The sequence below is a fragment of the Triturus cristatus genome, chromosome 11 (assembly GCF_964204655.1).
Source record: "Triturus cristatus chromosome 11, aTriCri1.1, whole genome shotgun sequence".
NCBI classification, from domain to species: domain Eukaryota; kingdom Metazoa; phylum Chordata; class Amphibia; order Caudata; family Salamandridae; genus Triturus; species Triturus cristatus.
The window spans coordinates 163663736-163685487 of NC_140594.1; the positions used below are offsets into that span (position 1 = coordinate 163663736).

Below are 21752 nucleotides of genomic sequence, written 5' to 3' on the forward strand. Positions count from 1 at the left end.
TGACCCTGTACTACATCAATTTTCGGATTTCTGCGCAGAGATGAGGAAACTATTCGACCGAAAATCACACATGCTGACTCTGGACAGGGAATTGATTTCATTGAAACAGGGCTCACAAGATCTCCTTACCTACATCACCTCATTCAACCGCCTGGTGGTGGAGACAGAATGGCCACAGGAAAAGCGCACATCCCTTTTTTATCAAGGGTTAAGAGGGGAGTTAAAAGACGTTCTCTCTCAAGTGGTAAACCGACGTGCGAGGAATTCATCGCTCTCACGGTCCAATTGGAACATCGCCTCCTGGAAAGGAAGGGTGATAGAACGAGAGGAGAAAACCGCTTTCCGTACATCCGTTCTAAAGCACCCCCGGGAGACTCCCCAAAAAACAATGATACTTCCGAGCCTATGCAGATTGGAGGAATAAAAGGACCCTTAACGTACGAAGAACGAGAAAGACATCGGAACATGAAACTTTGTCTCTACTGTGGAAAGAGTGGGCATTTCATAAGGGATTGTCGAACCTGGACTTGACTCCCTGAGAAAACGGGCAACGTGAGAATGCAGGTATCTTCTGTGCATCACGAGGAGACATCGGAAAACTAGGAAGCCCGAGTCTGGATGAGATCCCTAGACCAGGTGGACACCAACCAGTGATCTCCCCAGCCGTCGCTAACACTATCCAGCCTGCAGTAGCGCATCTCAATGTAGAGGTTACTCTATGGATAGGACCTGATACCCCCCTGGACGTCCCTGCCATGTTGGATTCCGGCGCAACCGGGAATTACATGGACCTTCAATACGCCGACGCCATAGGAGTTCCGCAAGTAATAAAGAAACACCCGGAAGACGTCAAGGCGGTAGACGGTACAGCACTGTCCTCTGGACCAGTCATCTATCAGACACAGCCTCTTCTCATGAAAGTCGGGAGTAACCACTACGAATACATCCGTTTTGATCTGATAGATGCGCCTCATTTTCGGCTTATATTGGGTATGCCTTGGCTCACCTTACATGATCCCGTTATTCAGTGGTCTGCCCGATCCGTCTCCTTGCAATCCGTCTATTGCATGGAACATTGTACGAAACAAGTTATTCATCAAGTAGAGACGGACAACACGCAAGCCCGTCTTCTGGCGTCGGGGTGTGCAGAGACAGGATTCTGCTGTACCATCACCGTACCTGAAGCTTACCAAGACTACCTTCAAGTGTTTGATAAAAACAAAGCCACTCGACTCCCCCCGCATCGCTCCTACGATTGTCGAATTGACCTTCTCCCAGGAGCTGCCATTCCCTGTAGCAGGGTGTACGCTCTCACAGAACCCGAAACGAAGTACCTCCAACAGTATCTTGCTGAGAACCTGGCCTCTGGCTTCATCAGACACTCCTCATCCCCCGCTTCGTCCCCGCTTTTTTTCATACCAAAGAAAGATTGCGATGAACTCAGACCTTGTATCGATTTCCGGGCGATCAACCGAATTACGATCAAGAATCGGTACCCTTTACCCTTGATTCCCGTGCTATTAGACCAACTCAAAGGCGCACGATGGTTTACTAAACTGGACTTAAGGGGGGCCTATCATTTGGTACGTGTGAAAAGCGGGGATGAATGGAAGACCGCCTTTAGAACCAAGTTTGGTCTCTATGAATATTTGGTGATGCCATTCGGACTGTGTAACGCCCCGGCAGCCTTTCAATATTTCATGGATGAAGTACTCCGAGGGTTCCTGGAAACGTTCTGTGTGGTGTACATAGATGATATCCTGGTCTATTCCACCACTCCGGAGGACCATGTGAGGCATGTTAAGGCGGTGCTGGAACGACTACAGCATCATTCATTGTTTGCAAAACTCGAGAAATGTGTATTCAATGTAGAGGAGGTCGCCTTTTTGGGGTACATCATCAACGCTGGGGGTTTTCAGATGGATCCAGGCAAAGTAAAAGCTATTATAGACTGGAAGGCTCCCCACAACGTGAAGGCGGTGCACAGATTCCTGGGGTTCGCTAATTATTATCGGCGATTCATCCGAGACTTCTCAAGGGTTATCAAACCCATATCAAGTCTGCTAAGAAAACACACCCCCTTTTTGTGGGGATCAGAAGCCGACCAAGCCTTTCAGGCACTGAAAGACCGATTCACACAAGCTCCTATACTCCGTCATCTGGATACTCGACTCCCGTTTGTCGTCGAGACAGACGCGTCACAGTATGCAATAGGAGGAGTCCTATCACAAAGGCACCCGGAAACAGGACAGCTCCACCCCGTAGCATATTACAACAAGAAACTCTCCCCTTGTGAGACCAACTATACTGTTACTGACAAAGAGTTATTGGCGATCAAAAAAGCCTGTGAGGAATGGAGACATTACCTTTTGGGCGCACGCCACACTGTCAAAATCTACACTGACCACCGGAACTTACTATTCCTGAAGACAGCAAAAGCCCTGACTCCCAGACAACTGCGATGGACACTCTTTTTTTCGGATTTTGATTTCGTTATCAAATACCGCCCTGGAACACAGCATGGAAAGGCCGAGGCGTTATCCAGAACGGAGGAGTCAGAATGCTACGCAAAGATGGAGGAAGGGGTACCTCCATTCATCCTCCCAGACAAGCAGGTGTCCGTCACGATAGCGTCCCAAACGCCCCACGAGACTTCTTGGAAGACCTGAGGGTAGCAGTGGCAGAGGTGGATGCTCAGACCTGGATTCTCGAACACCCCGATCAAAGACGTGAAAAGGAATGTCTTTTGTACCACTCCCACGCCTTATATGTGCCGGACCCTCTTCTCCAACAACAGGTATTAACCTGGACGCATGATTCCCCTCTAGGAGGTCATTTGGGAATTTATAAAACAATCTCGTGCCTTGAACGATCCTTTTGGTGGCCTACCTTGAGAAAAGACGCCCATAAATACGTGACAACATGTTCGGTATGCGTTCAAGGCAAAGCATTGCATACAAAACCTGTGGGTTTGTTACGACCAATCCCTATTCCCCCACGACCATGGCATACCATCTCGATGGACTTCATCGTCGAAATGCCCCCTTGCGAAGGATATACTGTAGTACTGGTACTGGTGGATCACTTGACGAAAATGGGGCACTTCATTCCTCTGAAGAAACTCCCCTCCTCCGCAGACCTGGCTCTTGTTTTTCTCCAACACATCCTCAAGGCTCATGGTATCCAGAGTATCCTAATTACGGATAGGGGGTCTCAATTCACATCCCGTTTTTGGACCCTCTCCATTGATACACGAACATCCATGAGCTTCCATCCGCAAACAGACGGAAAAACTGAACGCTTAAATCAGACCCTTGAACAATATTTAAGGTGTTTCACATTACAAAATCCCTTGCATTGGTACCCCTTACTATGGATGGCTGAATTTGCGTATAACAACGCTGACCATTCCACCTTGGGGTGTTCACCTTTTTTTTGCCTCTACGGCTTCCATCCAATCATGCTCCTTTTTGACTGGCCCGCGCAATCCAACCTTCCAAGCATTCAAGAACACCACGCCCACCTACACGCGGTGTTGATTGAGGCCAAAAACAATTTGGCTGCTGCCCAGACCGCTCACAAAAAGTGCGCAGACAGAAGGAGGGAGGAGGAACCCCAGTATAAAGTAGGGGACAAAGTGTGGCTATCCACGCGTAACCTCCAGCTGAAGGGGGTAGATAAGCTCAAACCCAGATACATCGGACCATACAGTATAGAAAGAATCGTAAATCCTGTAGCCATGAAACTGTCCTTACCAGTAGCCTGGCGCATACATCCTGTCTTCCATGTGTCACTGCTACAACCCTGCCCTATGGACATGAGGCTCCCCGTGAGACCACCACCTGTAGAGGTGGACGGCCAAGAGGAGTATGAAGTAGAGGAAATCCTAGATTCCCGTCTAGTAAGAGGGAGGGTTCAATATTTAGTAGATTGGAAAGGCTTTGGGGTGGAAGAAAGGACATGAGAACCTGCACACAATCTCCACTGCCCTGATCTATTGGACGCATTCCATGCATCCCATTCCGGGAAACCGGGTCGACCGCCGAGACGGCAGTCTTCGAGAGGGGGTTCTGTCGCAATCACACGACACGGGCCCGCAAACTACATCACCCAGAAGACCCTGGGGCGAACAGGAAGGACTCGCTTCACGCAACGACGTATAAAAGGTCGCCTCCCCCGCTGGAGGCGCTTGACAATCTTTGTGAGCATCATTACGTAAATCCTTGCCGGAGAACGCCGCCGAGCGGACTACGCGTCATCAGAGAACTTGACTTCGGAATCACGTTTTGTATTCTGTTTCTACCAGAGTTCGCCGCCACGTCAGAGCCGACCAGAGCGTCCGCACGAAACCTCCCGTCGTCGAAGGACTTCAAGGTAAACCCGTGCAGAGACGCGGAAGGGAGGAGACTACTTTGAGACCTTCGCTCCCGCTGTGACTTAACAGCGGTCGAGCGCTATACTGGGAAGCATTGACGCCTTCTTTTTCCTGGGCGCCCCCGCCGACAGATAGCGGGTGGGCGCAATTAAGCCCCGCAGTAAAAGTGCGGTAAAGCGCTTGGAAGCAGCACTAGACATCCCCTTGCCAGTGCACGCTCTAGCTGTGAAAGAACAGCAGTGGAGCTCTCGCTGTGCCAGAACAGCGTTGGGGTGAGCGGGGGGAACACAAGCCCACCAGAACCGAGGTGAGAGACAAGACGCCGGATTGTTGGGGGTCATAACGAGCCCTCCCTTGTCCTCTCTCCTCTCCTTGTTTTCTCACGGACACCTAGGCAGCCGCCTTCATTTATTCGTTCCGTATTCTTGCACGGAGAGGCAGAGGCACACGGGACCAGTCAGTAATGAGACTCCTGCCTGCTAGCCACCGGATGATCCAGAAGCCTTCATGCTGAGAGAATCAAGGCTCGCACCTCCGTGAGTAAAGGGGTATTGGGGTAGGGGTATAGGAGTAGCATTAGAGGGCTGTATACTGGTTATAGCTTTCTGTTTTCTTGTCCGTAGGGCCCTTCTTGGGAGACATTCTCGAACCAGTCTATACCTGACGTTACCCTAGAAGATCTCCTGTGCCTTCACACCTTTCTGCTTCCCTTTCCCCCCTTTTTTCCCCCGCCTGCTTCCGTACATTGCGCCGGCCTTCTGTCCGCAGTGAGCGATTAGCAGAAGAGGGAAGAAAAGGGATAGGCAACGTTCTCATCGTTCCTGCTGGCCGGCTCAGGTTAGTGGTTTGGGGTATACTATACTGCTGACACTCGGACCCATACGTGACACCTCCGACCAGAAGGATAGGTCGTCTGCGTTGGGGCCGTATATGTTTGTTATGTGGATCAGCTCCTCCCCCCTCCTCAGATGTGTTACTAGCAGTCTGCCCTCACTATCGTGGGAATGTGAGTCTATTGTTATGTTTGATCTTTTGGATAGCCAGGTCAAAACCCCTCGCTTCTTCTTGTCGGCTGGTGAACAAGCCATCTGTGAGATCCAATTACCTCTCACTAGTTTGGCATCCTCCATGGGTAGTTTGGTTTCTTGTAGGAGGACTATATCGCCTTTAGTTTTAGATAGGTAATCTATTATCTTCCGGCGTTTAATAGGGTGGTTAAGACCTTTGACATTGAGGGACACTATGTTGAGGTCCGTTGACAGGGTGAGTGTTTTATTAAGGGCCATCAACTATGGTGTAGTGTGGCTGTAGCCTCCGTTCTGTATACCCAATTCTCAGATTTGCTATCTCGGTGTCTTGAAAGGTGGCAACATTTGTTCTACCTCCCTTCTCCCACAGGTCTGTGTGTCAAAGTTCCCCAGGCGTTCTGCAAGCAAAAAATGTTTTTTCACCAGATGTGTACGTATGGATGGTCTCCCACGTACGTTGGCTACCAGGATCTGCCAGATACATTTTGTATAGAAAAAGGTGTGAAAAAGGAAAGGGAGATAAAGAATATAGAAGTCAAAGAACTTAGAAACCCTAGTGCGGATTCCTCCCCTCCCCCCACCTCCCCTCCCCCCTCAATGAAAAAACTCGTATATCGGAGGTGCGACGGCAGGATCACCGTCCTGCCTCATGGAGAATTAATGTTGGGTAGTTGACCTGCTGTACTCCCTAAGAGTTTGGGCCCATACATTGTTATCTTACAATACATACAGAGCGTTTTGGATAGAGACCCTATACGGTATAATTGTCTATAAAGGATACGGTGCTGTGCCTCCAGTGGCTTTCCCTTCTTGATGTTGGGCCGTCGACGTGGCGTACCTGTTGGGGACTGTTGGTCGGAGCCGCTCGAGGTAGATGTTGCATCGTTGCTGAGGTAGATAACGGTTGCAGTACTTGGCTGACCAAAATAGCACCGTGCGAGGTATAATTGAGGTAGATACTGGTTGTTGGTTTCTTCTTGAAGCAGCTACCTTAGAGCTGCCCTGCAAGTGATGTGTGAGGTCATGTTTCATCCGGTATTCGGTATCCGGTATTCGGTTCCGGCGACGGTCTTCTTTTGGTGGAGCCGGCTTGTGACGTTTCCATGTCTAGTGCTGCTGGGCCATCCAGGAAGGTCGCCAGGTCCTTGGGATCGGTGAAAAAGTGATGTTTACCTTTGTCTATTATCTTGAATTTTGCGGGCCCACAAATGAGAATTGGATGTTTTTGCTCCTGAGTCCGTCGCGTAAGACAAGGAAACCCTTCCTGGTGTCGACAGTGGGCTTAGAATAGTCTTGTGTGAGGATGATCTTGTGACCTTTCCAGCTAATTTGGCGATTTTTGCAGGCGTAGTTCAAAATGTACTCCGTGTGCTGTGATCTCAATGGCTTGCAGATGATAGGCCGTGCTGCTTGGGTTGTAGAAGATTTAAAAGTGGGAACTCTGTGAGCTCTATTCAGCTCAAACTGGCGATCGAATTTTAGGTTGGTAAGTTTGGGGATCAGGTCTTCGAGAAAGGCAGAGCAGGAGCCTGCTTCATCTTCCGAGCCCTCCGGGACCCCTAGTATTCAGATGTTCCCTCTGCGATTGCGGTCCTCAATCTCCGCTGTCTGTTTCAGGAGGGATGCTGTAATTTTGGATATTACTTTCATCTCCTTACTTGAGCTGTGGTAGAGTCCTCTACATCACTGATCCTTTGTTCAGCTGCTGCGAGTCTGATGTTCACTGAGTTCAGGTCCACTCTGACCGCTGCGATCTCAAGTTGAATCGCGTCCGTGGTGTGCTTTGTGGTTTTTGCAAAGTCGTGAACATCGGCTAGCTTTTTTAGGATCATTTCTACGGTGCTGTTGATGTCTGGCTTTTGTTTGATCGGGAGTCAGATATCGCTGGCTCACCTTTGCTATTCTTTAGTTGTTGTTGTAGTCTCGATTCTCTGTCCGCCATGTTTGCTTGTTTGCCTTGCTTGTCTCCTTGACCCCTCTCACTATCTCAGCTGCTACCTATATTGGTTTGTTTGTTTCCCTTTTTCTAGTAGCTTCCTGTGGGGGTCTGTCACCTGGAGTGCTGCAGATCTGATAGTCCTGGCGCCGTCTTCCACATCCACTACAGTTGGCTCACCGGGTTCCTGTGGTCTAGTGCGAGATGAGAGAAGAGGCTGTATGTAGCCAGAGCACTGTGACCACCTTGTATCTGCTACAGCTGTGGATAGCACACTATCCTTTTCACTCGCTCCCACTCCCAGCTTTTGATCCCCCTGCTGTGAACGTTCCTATAAAGACAGGGTACCTCAGAGTTCAGATGGGTAGTGTCTATCCCTGCTTGGTGGTGCCGGGGTTTATGCAGTCCTGGGTTATCGCTCGCTGGTATCCCACACTGAGTTTTTCTCTACCAGGGCAAGCTGCGTTGCTTGGTTTGGGTTACGTTCCTTAATGTGTGCGGGCGATCCAGTGGTGCAAGGAGGCCTTTCGGCGCAGTGCCTGTATCTTCCCCTTAAGCCTTTGTTGGGGCAGTCGCCATTTTGAAGTGTGTGCAAGGTTGACTCATTGATCCGGTTTCGGTTTCGCTCTGCAGAGAGGTTCGTTATGAGCCTCCATGTAGCACTCCTCTGTGTGTTTGTTGAAATTTTATTGCAAGAGTTTTGCTTAGTTTCATTTAATTTGGAGGGCTTGCCCTCTCCGGTAAAACACCAGCTGCCACTGAAGGGGCGAGATTTCTCTAGCGTTCGGACACCTCAGCAGAGCCTTCAATAGCGACGCGACGTAGCTCCGAGTGTCGTATTGCCGGTACTTGTTCCTTCAGAGACTCTTGTCTTCCTGTTGCCTACTCCTTGTCGCATAGTGTCCCGTCCTGCTTGCCTAGGTATTCTACGCCGTCGTGTTGCGGTCCTGTTGCTTCGGCTGCCATTACTAGAGGTCTGTTCTGAGCTCCTTACAGTTTCAGTTTCGATGGGACAGCGCGCTTATCGTCTTTAGTTTTATTTATTTCCTTATTCCCTTATTATCTCTTAAGGGGTCATGAGACGCCCACTTCTGCTCCTGAAAGTCCTGTCTTCAGTGTGGGGTCTCGCAGCGCCGGGTTTCATGTGTTGCGAGCGCCTTGCTATCTGCTGCTGTTGCCGTTACTTTTGCCCTTGCGCCCTCTCACTCCAGCCCCCTGTTGCTATGTACGCTTTGTCACCTGCGTTCCTCAGAGTTTCTATCTACCATTGTTGGTACCTGCTGTCATTGGGGTTAGGAGATCACCGTTGCATCTCACACCGGTGCCGCACCCGCTTTCATGGTTGGTTTCGATTCTGCAGCGGGCTGGGATGCCGCCAATTTACCCCTCGCGTCCCTTCTTGCACCTCTTCCTAAGCATGTTTTTTTCTCGTTTCTGTTGGTATCTAGGCCCTCGGAGAGGGTAGCACCTCTGGGTCTGGCACTTCCGACGTCCAATTTTCTAATGCTGGTTCTTTTTCGTCAATAGTTGTTGGAGTATTTTGAGTATTCTCCGTTCCAGCGGAGCAGCAGGATCAGGCAGCCATCAGCTCTACCGTCCAAGCCACGCCAGATTGGCTACTCCAATGAGTTGGAACGCAATGTCTTGTGAGATTTGTAGTACGTGTCAAAAAATCTTCCCTTGATGGGTGCACTTTAATAAGGCTGGTTCCAATTCAAAGCCGTTCGATGGGCCTCGGAGTGCGTGTTGTCCATAAATCCCCAACTGCTGCTTCACTTTGCAGGCTTGGCAAGATTCCGGGCACATATATATACATAAATATATGTATATACATATATATACGCACACATATATATACACATATATACATATACACACACATATATATACACACATATATACATATACACACATATATATATATATACACATATATACGCATATATACATATATATACACACATATATATACACACACACACATATATAGACACATATATATATATATATATATATCAAAGAAACTCCTTTTCTTTCACAGTTCAATTCTTAAGAAACCAGAAACAAGAACGGACTCCTTATTTTGTACACATTTTTAATGCTTTGCGAGCTGTGCCGCCATGACGCGTTTCGGCCTGTGCAGGCCTTGATCACATGATATATATATTGTGACCGGTTTACCCAAAAAAGTAGTAAAACTGCACCCATATGAGTACTCCTTGCAAACGTACTAAATTTGGGAATTCACAAACATTGGCAGTAGTAGGCTTGGAAAGCTGCATCAGTCTCAGGTTTCCAGGCATACTACCGACAATCAAACACCCATAAGGTGATCAGACGAATGCTTGCAAGTAGTCTACCCACTGGCAATTGCTCAGGGCAACATTCTAACCCATTGTTTATCGCCCACTGTGCCACTCTAGACAAAGGGCATGATTTGGTGTTTAGCAGATGCAGAAAATGCAGACAGAATGACGGAGGACTTTGTGTCAACTCTACCCACCAAATTTAGAGATGTCTAAAAGCCCTGCAAACATCTTTATGCATCAGCAGGGCTCACAGTGATGGTGGTTCCTATCAATGTAGGAAAAGTTTGACAAACGGCTCAATCACCCATGACCACTGGCATCAAACTTTTCCAACTTTTTTTATTTGTCACAACGAAACTCCCAAGGAGAAAGTTTATCTTTCAAAAATAAAATACAAATAAGCGTATGCAATCGGAGTCTTCTCTGAGGGTCTGTTTTTTTTTTTCTTTTATGCCCCTCATTGCCAGGATATACCTGGCTGTGACAAACAGTTAAAAAAAATCTGACAGTTCAATGTAAAGAGGGAGGAAGGAAGGTCGGATGGCTTACTTCCGACGGCCCTTCGTAAAGACATCGGAGTTATTTTTATACTGATGGAGGAAATTTTACTCTGACAAAGAAAACATATAGTCAGCCAGATTCAAAATCAGACAGACAGACCTTGAGTTTGACAATACTGCAATGGAGTTTGGCAAGTATATCTAGTATAGTATAGTATAGTAATATTGGCAAGTATCTATGACTATGCTTTTTAAATCGGTTAAGCCTGCGCATCTGAGGAGAAATCATCTCTTTTCCATTCATAGAGCATATTGGTCACCCTTGAAGCTGTCAAAGTTTGGGAGGAGAGGTGTAGTCCCTTGCCCAAAATGCGGTAAAACGAAGGCGGATGATGTTCACATGTTTTTAGAATGTGTAAAACTGCAAACTTATTGGAGTGAAGTGAGTGGGGCGCTGTCTCAAATGCTTAAGCTGCAAGTTAAGGTAAGCGTTTTACTTGTTATTTTTGGTCAGTTGGTGCCTGAAGTAAAACCTACTAAAGGTCAGGCGAGACTTATCTTTTACAATGCATTGCTTGCGCGCAGGGAAATCTGTAAATTATGGGTGTCTCCTCTCTCTCCAAATTTGGATGATTTGTTGAACTTGGCTAAATATATAGCCACCTTAGATGGGAAGAGTACTAGAGATGTTAGTTTGTGGCTCCCTTTCATTGAATGGTGTGACAATCTAAACAATAATAGGTAGTTTCCTAGCGGTCCGATGATTACGCCTTACCAGCCTCGCTTGGCATCTGGGTTTTGGTATTTGTGGTTTTGTTCTGCCTGGTGGAAAGTGAGAGGGAGAAAGCAGACAAACACACATGACCCCCCCCCTCCCTATTTCTATCCATACCTACCCGCACTGCCAAATGCATGAGGGCACAGGCGTCTAGGTGACCATCAGGATGCGCAAAGTGGAAGAACGTCATTGTTTTTTCTTCCTACTAAAGAGGCTTATGAGGACTTAACAAAAAAAAAACACCACAAAAAAAAAACACTGCAATGGAGTACCCAGTTCGCCAAACTCTAAATCACCCCCAGAGGCCTCCCTAAGCCAAATCTGTACTGACCCTGATCCTCATGGGAACAGTCCATCCCGAACCTTGGTCATCTCAACCTTTCACCCCGTGGTCCAGTGCTTTTTTAGTTTGGGAAAATTGAGATTCACACCCACGAATCTCACCGACTAGGCTACGCCCCGACTGTGACAGACTCATTGCCTTGTATATTCATAATTAGTTATTCGTAGTTAGTATCGTGGACTACAGAAGTTACTTTTACCTACAACAACAAACTTCTAGGTTTTCCAAGCTCCCATCCCTTCTGTTGCTGCACCTTACCTTGCGAATCTCATGCCAAGAATCTCACTCTGTTCCCTATCATCTATTCTTCTGGGGGTCTGTGAGGCTGGTTCCCTTTCCTGACTGGTCACACCTATTCCTATCTATGTGTGACTGGGCAGGTATTTTACTTCCTAGTCTCTATTGGAGTGAGGATCCCAGTCACACCTACCTATATTGTTGGATCCTCTCCTCTGAGACAACACAGGGACATTGCACTGGCACTGCCGCTATACAGGAGGATTTTCAAAAGCATTTTTTTCTCCAAGAGTCATCAAGGAAAACGTAGATTACCCGGGTTACGAAGACATCATTTAGAAAGGAATTGGAGCTTTGCTTTAACCTGCTTAATAAACAAACAATTACAAACTAATGGGGTTAACCTTGGAGCTAAAGGATACTGGTATAGTGTGATACATACAAAAAATCTTGTTATCTGTGAAACATAAGGGAGCCTTTTTACTTTGTAACATGAGAGGTGAGTCGCTGAGCTACCATGAGGCGCTCTCTTGTTTTCTTTCAACCCCAGTTAATAGCGATAATTTACCTTTCTGGCCCTTTTTCAGAGCCGATCCATTGATGAGGGACTCTCCCAACTTCAACCAAATTGATTAGTTCTGGTTGTTTGGTGAGTAAAAATCTTCTCCTGCATTTTTATTAATACGTATTATAGTTTTTTACTGAACTCAAACACACAATGACGCACACAGATGTACTTTTTCTTATAGTGCAGACCAAGATTTATGCACTTGAGGTTGTTTTCTCACTCTTTGGAGACTCAGTATGTGTGGTGAGCTCTTTTGTTATGAACGCTTTCATAGAGTTAGTGCCGCCATGTTGTGATCCCACAAATAATGGTGGTTTCGTGTGGTTTTTAGTGATAGTAGAGCTTCCCTTCAGACGATAAACCAGTTGGCCTTCGTTAGGATCCATTTATCAGTCCACACACGGAAGGTTATATGACTACAGGTTTTTCACGCATTAGGGAGAGAGTCTGTTTCTATCCTTACAAACACGTTTAATATTTTAATGAGGCATATATTCCTTTCCCTTTCTTAGCTTCCTCCCTTTTCATGGTTTACCTTGTCCTGATGAAGACCCGTATTTAAGGTCCTAGCTGGCCTTAATCTTCAATTTTCGGGTGGAAACTTTGACAATTCCCGACTTTTACAGCCTGGATTGGATAGACTGTCCACAGGGAAGCAACATTGACCCAAGCAATTACCTCTTTAGAGTGGAATAGAATCGAATTGTTGGATTGGATATACAGAGAGGCTCTGTTTCAAATGTTAATGACGATGTTATGGGTTTTTCGTTAATCTTCGCATGTGTACTTTTTCTGAGCACCTTATGTACTGAATGGAGCAACCATTTGTATGTAAATAATGTATGTATACTATTAATTTCTGATACAATTAATTTTTTGCATCTGTTTTACATTTCTTTCTGTGATGTTGTAATTTCGTGTCTACTCTTCCCTTCTAAGAAATGGGATTTATCTCTTTCCTATGTATTGGTGTAATTGTATTGTGATAGGATACGCAGGGCTTTAAGTGGGCCGGTCTCACCGGTGCTGAGCACCGGCAGGTTTTTTAAAGGGGGCCTCGAAACAGGTCTCTATCAGGCTCTGCTTTGTGCTCTGGCACAGGCGGTCCGTTTTTTTTCCGGACTGCAGTGACAGCAAGCACATTGATGTGAGCGTGCTCACACTGCTCACTTCTCACTAGTGGAGAAGTTACGGCATGACGTCATACCAGGTGAGCGTTGTAGGGGAAGGGAAATCCTTTTTTATTTCAACATATTTTTATTGATTTTTACACATATAGTCATCAACGCTTTGTCGTTACAGGGTGGCAGCCCAAACTGGCTGTGTTTGTTGACAATACAGTTACACATTATGTATGTTTGGCTGTCCCCCTATCCACTGTCCCGCTAAGAGAATAAGAATGAGTGAAAAGGGAAAGGATAGAGTAATTTTTCTCTCTGACTTTCCCTTCGCTTTTTGAAATTCAGGAGCAGCAACATTGTGGTGGTGTCACCAGGGCTTTAAGTGGAAGCTTTTTCAATATTATATACAAGCTATAGCTGCTGCTTATTTATTTTATGCAACTAACAAGCATTGACAAAGCCAATAGTCCTGACACGCTATTCTAAGCACAGATGTTTACCCTATATGTTTTAAGCCACGCCCTTAATTATATAGGCCACGTCCCTTTGAGAGACCCCTTAGTTTTTTCATCCCACTTAAAGCCCGGAGGTTACGTTAATTAATTTAACTTGTCTGGATTGTCAGATAGGACCATTTTTGAATATATCATAATAAACAATCGAGACACCAGAATCCTCACTCTAAAGAGGGGGTGGGGGATAAGGGGGGTAAAGAAATCTGGGGTAAAGAAATCTGGCACAAAAAAAATCGCCGGAGATATACAGTTACTACATGGTATCGGGTTGGTGTTTTTTTTACACCTAAATACAGGATTCTCTATGACCAATAGAGAATAGCGTGGTGACTGTTTGGGGCCGGTTCTACGACATGGCATTCAGCTTTAGGCACATTCGGCCATACAAATCTAATGAACTCCCTGAGCAATTTCAAAAGGCAAAGAAAACCGCAACTGAGAACAATTTACAAGCAACCAGCGATCTGAATTAGGGCACAAATAGAATTCGCGGCCGATTTCAGTTACCGCTCCGATCAGAATGAGGCCTGAAGACAATTCTTTCCTCAGCTTAATAGTAAAATGAACGGGGGGAAAAGATAACCTAATTTTCATAATTTCTTAGCAACTGGTAATTACCTGCCATTATATGAGGCTTTTACGTTTTTTGTATTCTTCTTCTTCCCTTTAAGGCAGAAAGGCTCTTTGTGAAGGGATGTTGTAATTGCGCCGAGAGGCTCGTTACCTGTCGAAGACGGTGAGCACGGTGATGGCCTCCTCCTGCACGGGCATCAGCTTCAGCGCGCGCTTCTGGTGCGGCCGCAGCGAAGGGTCCGGCGCGAAGGACTTGGGGCCGATGGTGTCCCACACCACGAGCTTCCCCGCAGCGGTGGCCGTCAGGGCTTTTAAGGTCTCGAGGTAAAACACCGACTGACTGAACGCGCCCACGGCCTTGTTGAAAGTCTGCAAAGTGAAAGAAAGCTCATGAGGTGCGGTTCTTTCAGGCCTCGCGAAAACCCACAAGAGCTCCGTCGAAACAAATGAAAACACTCCCGCGCCTTTTACTCCATAATCTCGGATGTCAGCGCGGGAAGCGGGAAGCCCTTTTGTAACGCTGCGCACATTACTTCATGAGTCTATTAAATAATAATGGCGCTTTGTTGTCACGCCGTGCAGCTGTGAAATTGTTCATTAAAGATGAAAATCAGATTAAAAGTTTAACATTCAACTTTCAAAGTAAGAAAAGGGAGAGTTCGTTTTTTTAATGCAGCACAAAATAGGGTCTATAGCTATGGTTTAAACTCTGGTTTAATAAACTCCATCACACATGACAGGAAAGGAATTCCGGTACTATGTGTTGTATGTAATTAAAATTGACTTTTAAAATGTCAAGCATAGTAAAGCCAAATTTAAACTGTCAAGGTGATAATGTTGTGTACTTCATTATTACATATAACAATTCCATAACTGTCGAATTTTAAGTCGTTTTTAGTACATGCACTCTTTAATTTATCTAACTGTACCCTAATATACCCAATAGTCCCCCTTAACGCTTCCAGTCACTGAAAACTTAAAACTCCGAACTTCTTAATGTTATCCTTCCCTGGACCATAAAAACCCCTTACTACACCTTAATGCTATCCTTCCCTAACCCTAAAAGCCCCTAACTGTCCCATAACACTACCAACCCCTGAAAAACTGCCAACCCCACAGTGTACCTCTTAGCACTACTCTTCCCTGAATCCTAAAACCCATTTCCTATCCCTTAACGCTGCCCCTTCCGAAACATAAAAACACCTCTCTTCACCTTACGGCTACCCTTCCATAAACACTAAAAAAACATTATTGCTAATCTCCCATATACCCTAACCTCTTACTACCCTTTTACACCAACCATCCCTGAACCCAAAAAACCCAGAACTAGCTCTTATTGCTACCCTTGCCGTAATCTTATAATCACCTAACTATCCCTTAGTGCTACCCTTCCCTAGACCTAAAAATCTCCTGCTACCCTAGACCATAAAATCCCCAACTTCCCCTTAGTGCTACTCTTCCCTGAACTCTAAAATAAAAACCTTACTACTCATTTACGCTGCCAGATTAAAGAAAGCCATGACTGGCCACACTTCTCATGAGATAGAAGGACCTGAAAGATACCTGGATTGCAGGAGTGGTAGGACGTTTAGAGGTTTGTACTTTCACGCGCAAGGTAAATCGGTGAGCATGAGCTCCTGGGGATGCTAACGCAGCCTTATTAAATGTAAATGGTTTAAGTACAAAAGTAAGTTCAGAAGACAAGGTGTGCTATTTTCTTCTTATATGAACTATGTCTAACAAAGGCAGTCAACGGCAGAGGAGCCAGTGCTGACTGTGCATTGAACAGGTGGTCTGGCAGGTTTGCGATCCAACGACTTAATTAAATGAAATCACAACCGTAATACACCCAGGTGGCAGATATAGAAATGCATGTATGTATTTGTTATTCTTGTTGGAAGCTTCAAAGGTGGATACAGTCCTCCTAAACACTTATGGGCCATGACAGCTCCCTCTTGCATGGTGTGCCCTTATAAATTCTCTACTTCTTGTATGAAAGGAGACTTGAACACATTTCTGGGCCATATGATTGATAAAAGTAAAGAAGGTTTATGCTGAGAGCTAGAAAGGCATCGCAGAATTCCCATGTCACAGCGGTGCAGAGGAGTGCTGAGCCACTACTCCCACAAAACCGTGCTGTGCACAGTGTGTATACTAACTCAGGGCCTGATTTAGATCTTGGCGGACGGGTTACTCCGTCACAACGGTGACAGATATCTCGTCCGCCGAAATATGAATCCCATTGTATCCTATGAGATTTATATTCTGGTGGAGGCAGGCGCGCAACGTCCATTGGGCTCAAAGGGCTTCAGCCCCTCCCGTCGTGTGGGTCTGCCCGGGCTGAGACAGCTTCCCGGGCACACACGCAGCCGCACCCGAGCACTTCACAGGTCTTTAAAAGACCATTTGCTTGTTAATGAGGCTTTGTTGTTTTTTCACCCCTTCTTAGAGCCCCTGCAGCTCCACTCTGCATATTGCCATATTGCTTGAAGAATTTCTCTCTTAGGCCCCCCCCCCCCGAAATTTGGGTCTAGTTGCACCTCTGGGTGGATGGATATCTGTCACCGCTGTGAAGGAATAACCTGTCCGCCAAGATCTAAATCAAGCCCTCTGTAGCATGCTGCAAAAATAACCAACACATTTAAAACAATAAATCATAACCATTGGCTGAACCACTAACTTTGGTTACAGAGTAGCATTTCACCCGCCATAAAGCACTTCAAACCCTCACCAGGGGTAGTAAGTGCTATATAAAAATGCAGTTACAAAACAATACAATGCAATAACGAAACCAAGAGCTACATACAGCATAGCTTAGAACCAGAGTCGAGCACCCACTGCTGCATGCTTCAAGCTGAGCTGTCCACAGCTCGGCGTAAATGCAGATAGATTATAAGCCAAATCACATTTGACAGGCAGGTTTGCGCATGGCCAGTATTTTACCAACATGGCAGGCATTTTTCTATCAAACTCAACACATAAAAATGAAAAGACCTGCAAAAACTGGCACTTCCTTCCTTCTGAAATATAAAATCCCTTCCAAGCATTTTAAAACTATTCATATGATTTCTAAATGATTATTAAGGTACACACAGGTGGGTTTGCCAAATTAAAAAAGAATGCATAGGATTTAGCGTAGATTTATATGGTAGGCACCATTCTGGAATATCAATTCATGAGGAAGTAGCTGATACTTTTCCTTGAAAAATGTCGTAACGACTTCGACAGTGGATCTTGTCCAAGTGGGAGATGCTGCAACAACGGAGTCAGGACACACAGACATATGGTAATGAAAATCCCATGGTAATTACCTGCGTGATTTTTTTCTTTTCTTAAAAACAGCATTAGATATGTGTATACTCACTGTGTTTGTTAGCGACGGAGCACTGTATTCCAAATGTGTATCTTCCTGTAAATAAATATGATGTGGTTAATGTTATGTCATATCAGTCAATACTAAAGTATCACCTCCACTTAGGTGAAACAGTAAAATCTACTTGGTCAGATGCAAATCCAGCTTTTCCTCTCCGGTCCAGTGCATACTCAGCAACTGCCATTGCTTCAATTCACAGCAATTACTGCAACAGTGCAAGTCCTAGGCAAACACATACACAAATGAAAGACATACTATTCTCATACATCATACTTTGCAATGAACAACAAACAAGAAACAGTACAAACCTGGCTCACTTACAGGAATCCTGATTGCTTCAAACTCCAACTCTGACCGAACTCCATGTCACTTGGATTCACCCTGGACACCAACCTCCCCCTCAATGAATACACTGCCAAAATACACAAAGACAGTGTGGTACCAGCTCTCTCTTCTAAAGTATGTAAAACCATTTCTACCAGAAAGCGACATCAGAACTGCTGTCCTAAACCTCCTGCTCTTGCATCTGGATGGGGTAATGACCTCTCAGACTCCACACTGGCACCCCGTAGGGCATCCTACCAGTGGTTGATTTGTAAAACAAGTGCTAGGGCGCTCGTCAAGAGGACACAGCAGCTTGCACATCCATTGCCCCTGCCAGTGCTGCCAATTACAGTAACACCACTACTTACCATCACATTCCTACAAGTCTAACAATTCATACTATTCAAGGCTCCCAAAGCTATAAGAATGGCTTGAGTGGCATGTATAAGTGATTGTTAATGCAGATTAAATTAATAAATAGCTGTTGTTGTGCTCATACCCAAATCTGGCAGACAGCGCCACCATGTGGTAGGCTGTCACAAGCGGAGGTGCTAAGAATTAAGTGCCGGTGCCGAGCACCGGAAACCACCAGCTCAAATTAAGCATTGCATCCTACACACCATAGCATGTGTCATCCAGGGCCTGAAGAAATATGATCACATCACCCCATTCTGATGAAAAACTCCATTGGCTCCCCTTGCCAGCCAGTACTATCTTCAAAACCAGCTACATCATTTACCACACTGTCATGAACAGTACCCCGCTTATCTTGCGGACAAGTTCATCTTTCTGGCACGTCCGGAGCCAGGACACTATCAGACTGAGACTAAGAAGTGTAAAAAAAGAAAAAACAAGGCAACACCCCTTTTTCGCCTATGCACCCTGGATCTGGAACAACATCCCTGTATCCCTCAGGACCACCCCAACACTGCTTCAATTTACAAAAGAGTTTTGAGACTAAAAACCCGACTTGTGAGATAGTAGCCTTTGCTAGGAAGGTTAGAGTAGAGGATCTCTTTGCCAAGAGGTAAGTAAGATCATTTGAAAATTGTAAGAAAACCTAATATTTCCCAGAAGATGAAAGGTTTAGGTATTATCAATGCAAGTCCCTAACAGGAAAGCTACAACCAGACAGAAAACACCCTTTGTGATACAGTGAGGGGATTCTCTGGAACCAATGGAATCATATCCTCACCAGACACAAGACTAACAACTCCGCCCACTATCTACAAATGGAAATCTGTGGAAAAATGGGGAAAAATCACAGGCAAAGATACCTCAGAGGAAACTTGACAGACTGTGGAAAGATGTAGTAAAATATAATAAATTAATTCAAACACTGAGAACTAAATATCAGAATTATAATTGGGTGGTATATAACACAGGATAGGATTAGCCATCTATTCCTGAGGGCATCAACTAGCTGTTGGAAGTGATAAGGGACATGGGAGACACGCCATTGATCGCAAGCTTCTGGCAGGACATACTAGCTTTCTATAAAGGGTACTGTGGGGTACCCCATACCAGAAGAAGCCAGAAACATAAAAACTGGGAGTACGCCCAAATGGGTGGAATATATCGCAAACACTATTGGAGAAATATTAACCCTGCTCTTAGTAAAAGCAAGAAAGATGTTAGCAAGAACGTGAAACAAGAACCATCCCATTGATAGTACAATTGTTTGGGAAAATCTTGCAATGGAGAAACTGCCCCTCCAAATCATCAACGTCAAACATAACTTTAAAAAAAACATGGTCTCTAGCACTTTATTACTTGAGCACAATTTACGAGGTGTTAGAATGTCGCCTAAGACTAAGGGGGCATTTACGATGTCAGTCGAAAAGGCTCCAAACGGCATTCGGTTCGTCCGAATACGATTCGTAAGCCTTGTTTCTGACCGACTCGGAAACATTTCCGACCGACCGATTACGATGGTCAGAAAAAATTCGGACTGCTAGACTTGGTTCCGACTCGCGTCCGAACGGCATTCAGAGACACTGAGTCGGTCGAAGCTGACCCGTACATCTCTACGGGCTGCGTTCCTGACCAAGCGATTACGATGTCAGATTCGGACAGCCTTTCTGAATCGGTCCGTCCGACACGGATCGATTGTCAGAATCTGACTTTGCGTGCCTGTATCAAGCGCTACTTTCACTCAGATTACTCCAGTTGGGGCCTGTGGGGTGCACAGTGTGGCATGCCCCATTGGGCTCCCGTCACAGGGTGCAAGATTTTCTGTGCCAACCCATTCTTTCATTAGGAGCATGTGTTGTCAGTCGGAACACAGGCTCCCATTGAAGTCAATGGGAGTCCGACTGAATGGTGTTCGGAAACATCGTAATCGGTCAGTCAGAAACAATTCCGAAACAGAGTTGATTGGAATGCTTTCCAACCGACATTGTAATCGGCCCCTATGCTTTTTTAAGTGAACCTCGTCAGATAAGAAAAGGGAAACATAAAAAGGGCAATACAGCAAAACACTCAAACCTAAAGAACCTTGAATCATAGTTATAACAAGACTGAACTCCATATTGCTAGGTGCAAAGGGAAGGCGGGAAATGTGACAAGACGTGCGTGTCTGTTATAAATGATAAGAAAGAGGGTAAACATTAAAAGGACAGAAATGAACATGCGTAAACTTAAGTTTTTTGTCATGTGAATAAGTGCAGCTAAAATGGAAGGTTTTGTTATATGAGTATATGTAAGAAAAACCAATTAAAACAATTTTAAAAACAAAAGGGAGAAATAACAATGTAAAACATAATACAATAATTATGCTATAAAGTTGTACATGAGCTCACGATATTGGAATGGACTCAAGCTAAGGATTTCAGAGCGAAGAGTGTGCTCGCGTGGAGCAGAGTTTTTGTTGGAAAAATGTGGGTACTGAAAAGACATATAATGCAATGAATGTCTGTTGAAGAAGACTCGCAGGCTGCAGACTCAATGTCAAGGTCTACATTAAGCTACATAATAGTTTTAATAGTGCACACCCAAGGTGATTCGTAGATATGAAGGAGCTGTGCACAGATATAAAAGTATTCAGGTTCAAGTTGAGAACCTCTTCTCCGGTTCACCAAGTCAGGGTTACCTACAGTTAAGTTCTTTCTGATGCATGTGATGACTCTTGGAGATTCCTTATTTGCATCCCTTCCCAGGTGCCAGAAAACTTCTAGAAATGTTAACCTACCTACTTCTCCTCACCAGTGTTGGGTAGTGCTACTCTGAATAGGCAGCAGTGTCTCACAGCTCCACCAAAAATGACATGTTGACCTTAATATAAGGCACTATGTGTGCTGGGTCATCACTACTTTTCCTTTGAACAGGCAAGATCCAGGACCATTGTTTTTTCTCAACATTTTCATTTCTGCACTTTTTCACTGCACTCCTCACGTGGCTGCCATCTCTTGAGCCCCCTGAGCTGCCCCAGCTAATCTGCCGTTTTCCATGGTCTAAGTGCAAGTCTTGGGAGCTGGAAGCAATGCGCATGCTCTGGACCACGTAAAAACCCCGCGTGAAGTCTAGACATTGCCTGTTTTATGAGTTCTAGATGAAAATTTCTCCAGATCTAGGCCTGGGATGAGAACAAAATGGCAGCCCTGTACTCTCGCCGTTGAGTCTTGGCCTGGAGGCCTTCATAGCAAAGGTGTAGAGAATGAGCGGAGCAGAAAACAACAAAGCAGAAGCTTGGTGAAGACCAGGCAGTGACAGGAAGGTGCTCACTTCTCCTGATTCAACAGGCTCAGCACAAAGGTGTGTTGGATAACTAATC

At 45.5% G+C, this 21752-nt stretch overlaps 1 protein-coding gene across 1 annotated transcript in view; it reads right to left on the reverse strand.

Moving 5' to 3' along the window:
• Nucleotides 1-21752, reverse strand: part of CFAP251 (cilia and flagella associated protein 251) — a 670115-nt gene that overhangs the window by 461615 nt on the left and 186748 nt on the right. Inside the window, exons 9-10 of the mRNA XM_085633872.1 lie at nt 17648-17692; nt 14435-14652 (exon numbers count right to left, since the gene is read on the reverse strand). Coding sequence (XP_085489998.1) covers nt 14435-14652; nt 17648-17692 — 263 coding nt within the window. The remainder of the gene's footprint in view (nt 1-14434; nt 14653-17647; nt 17693-21752) is intronic.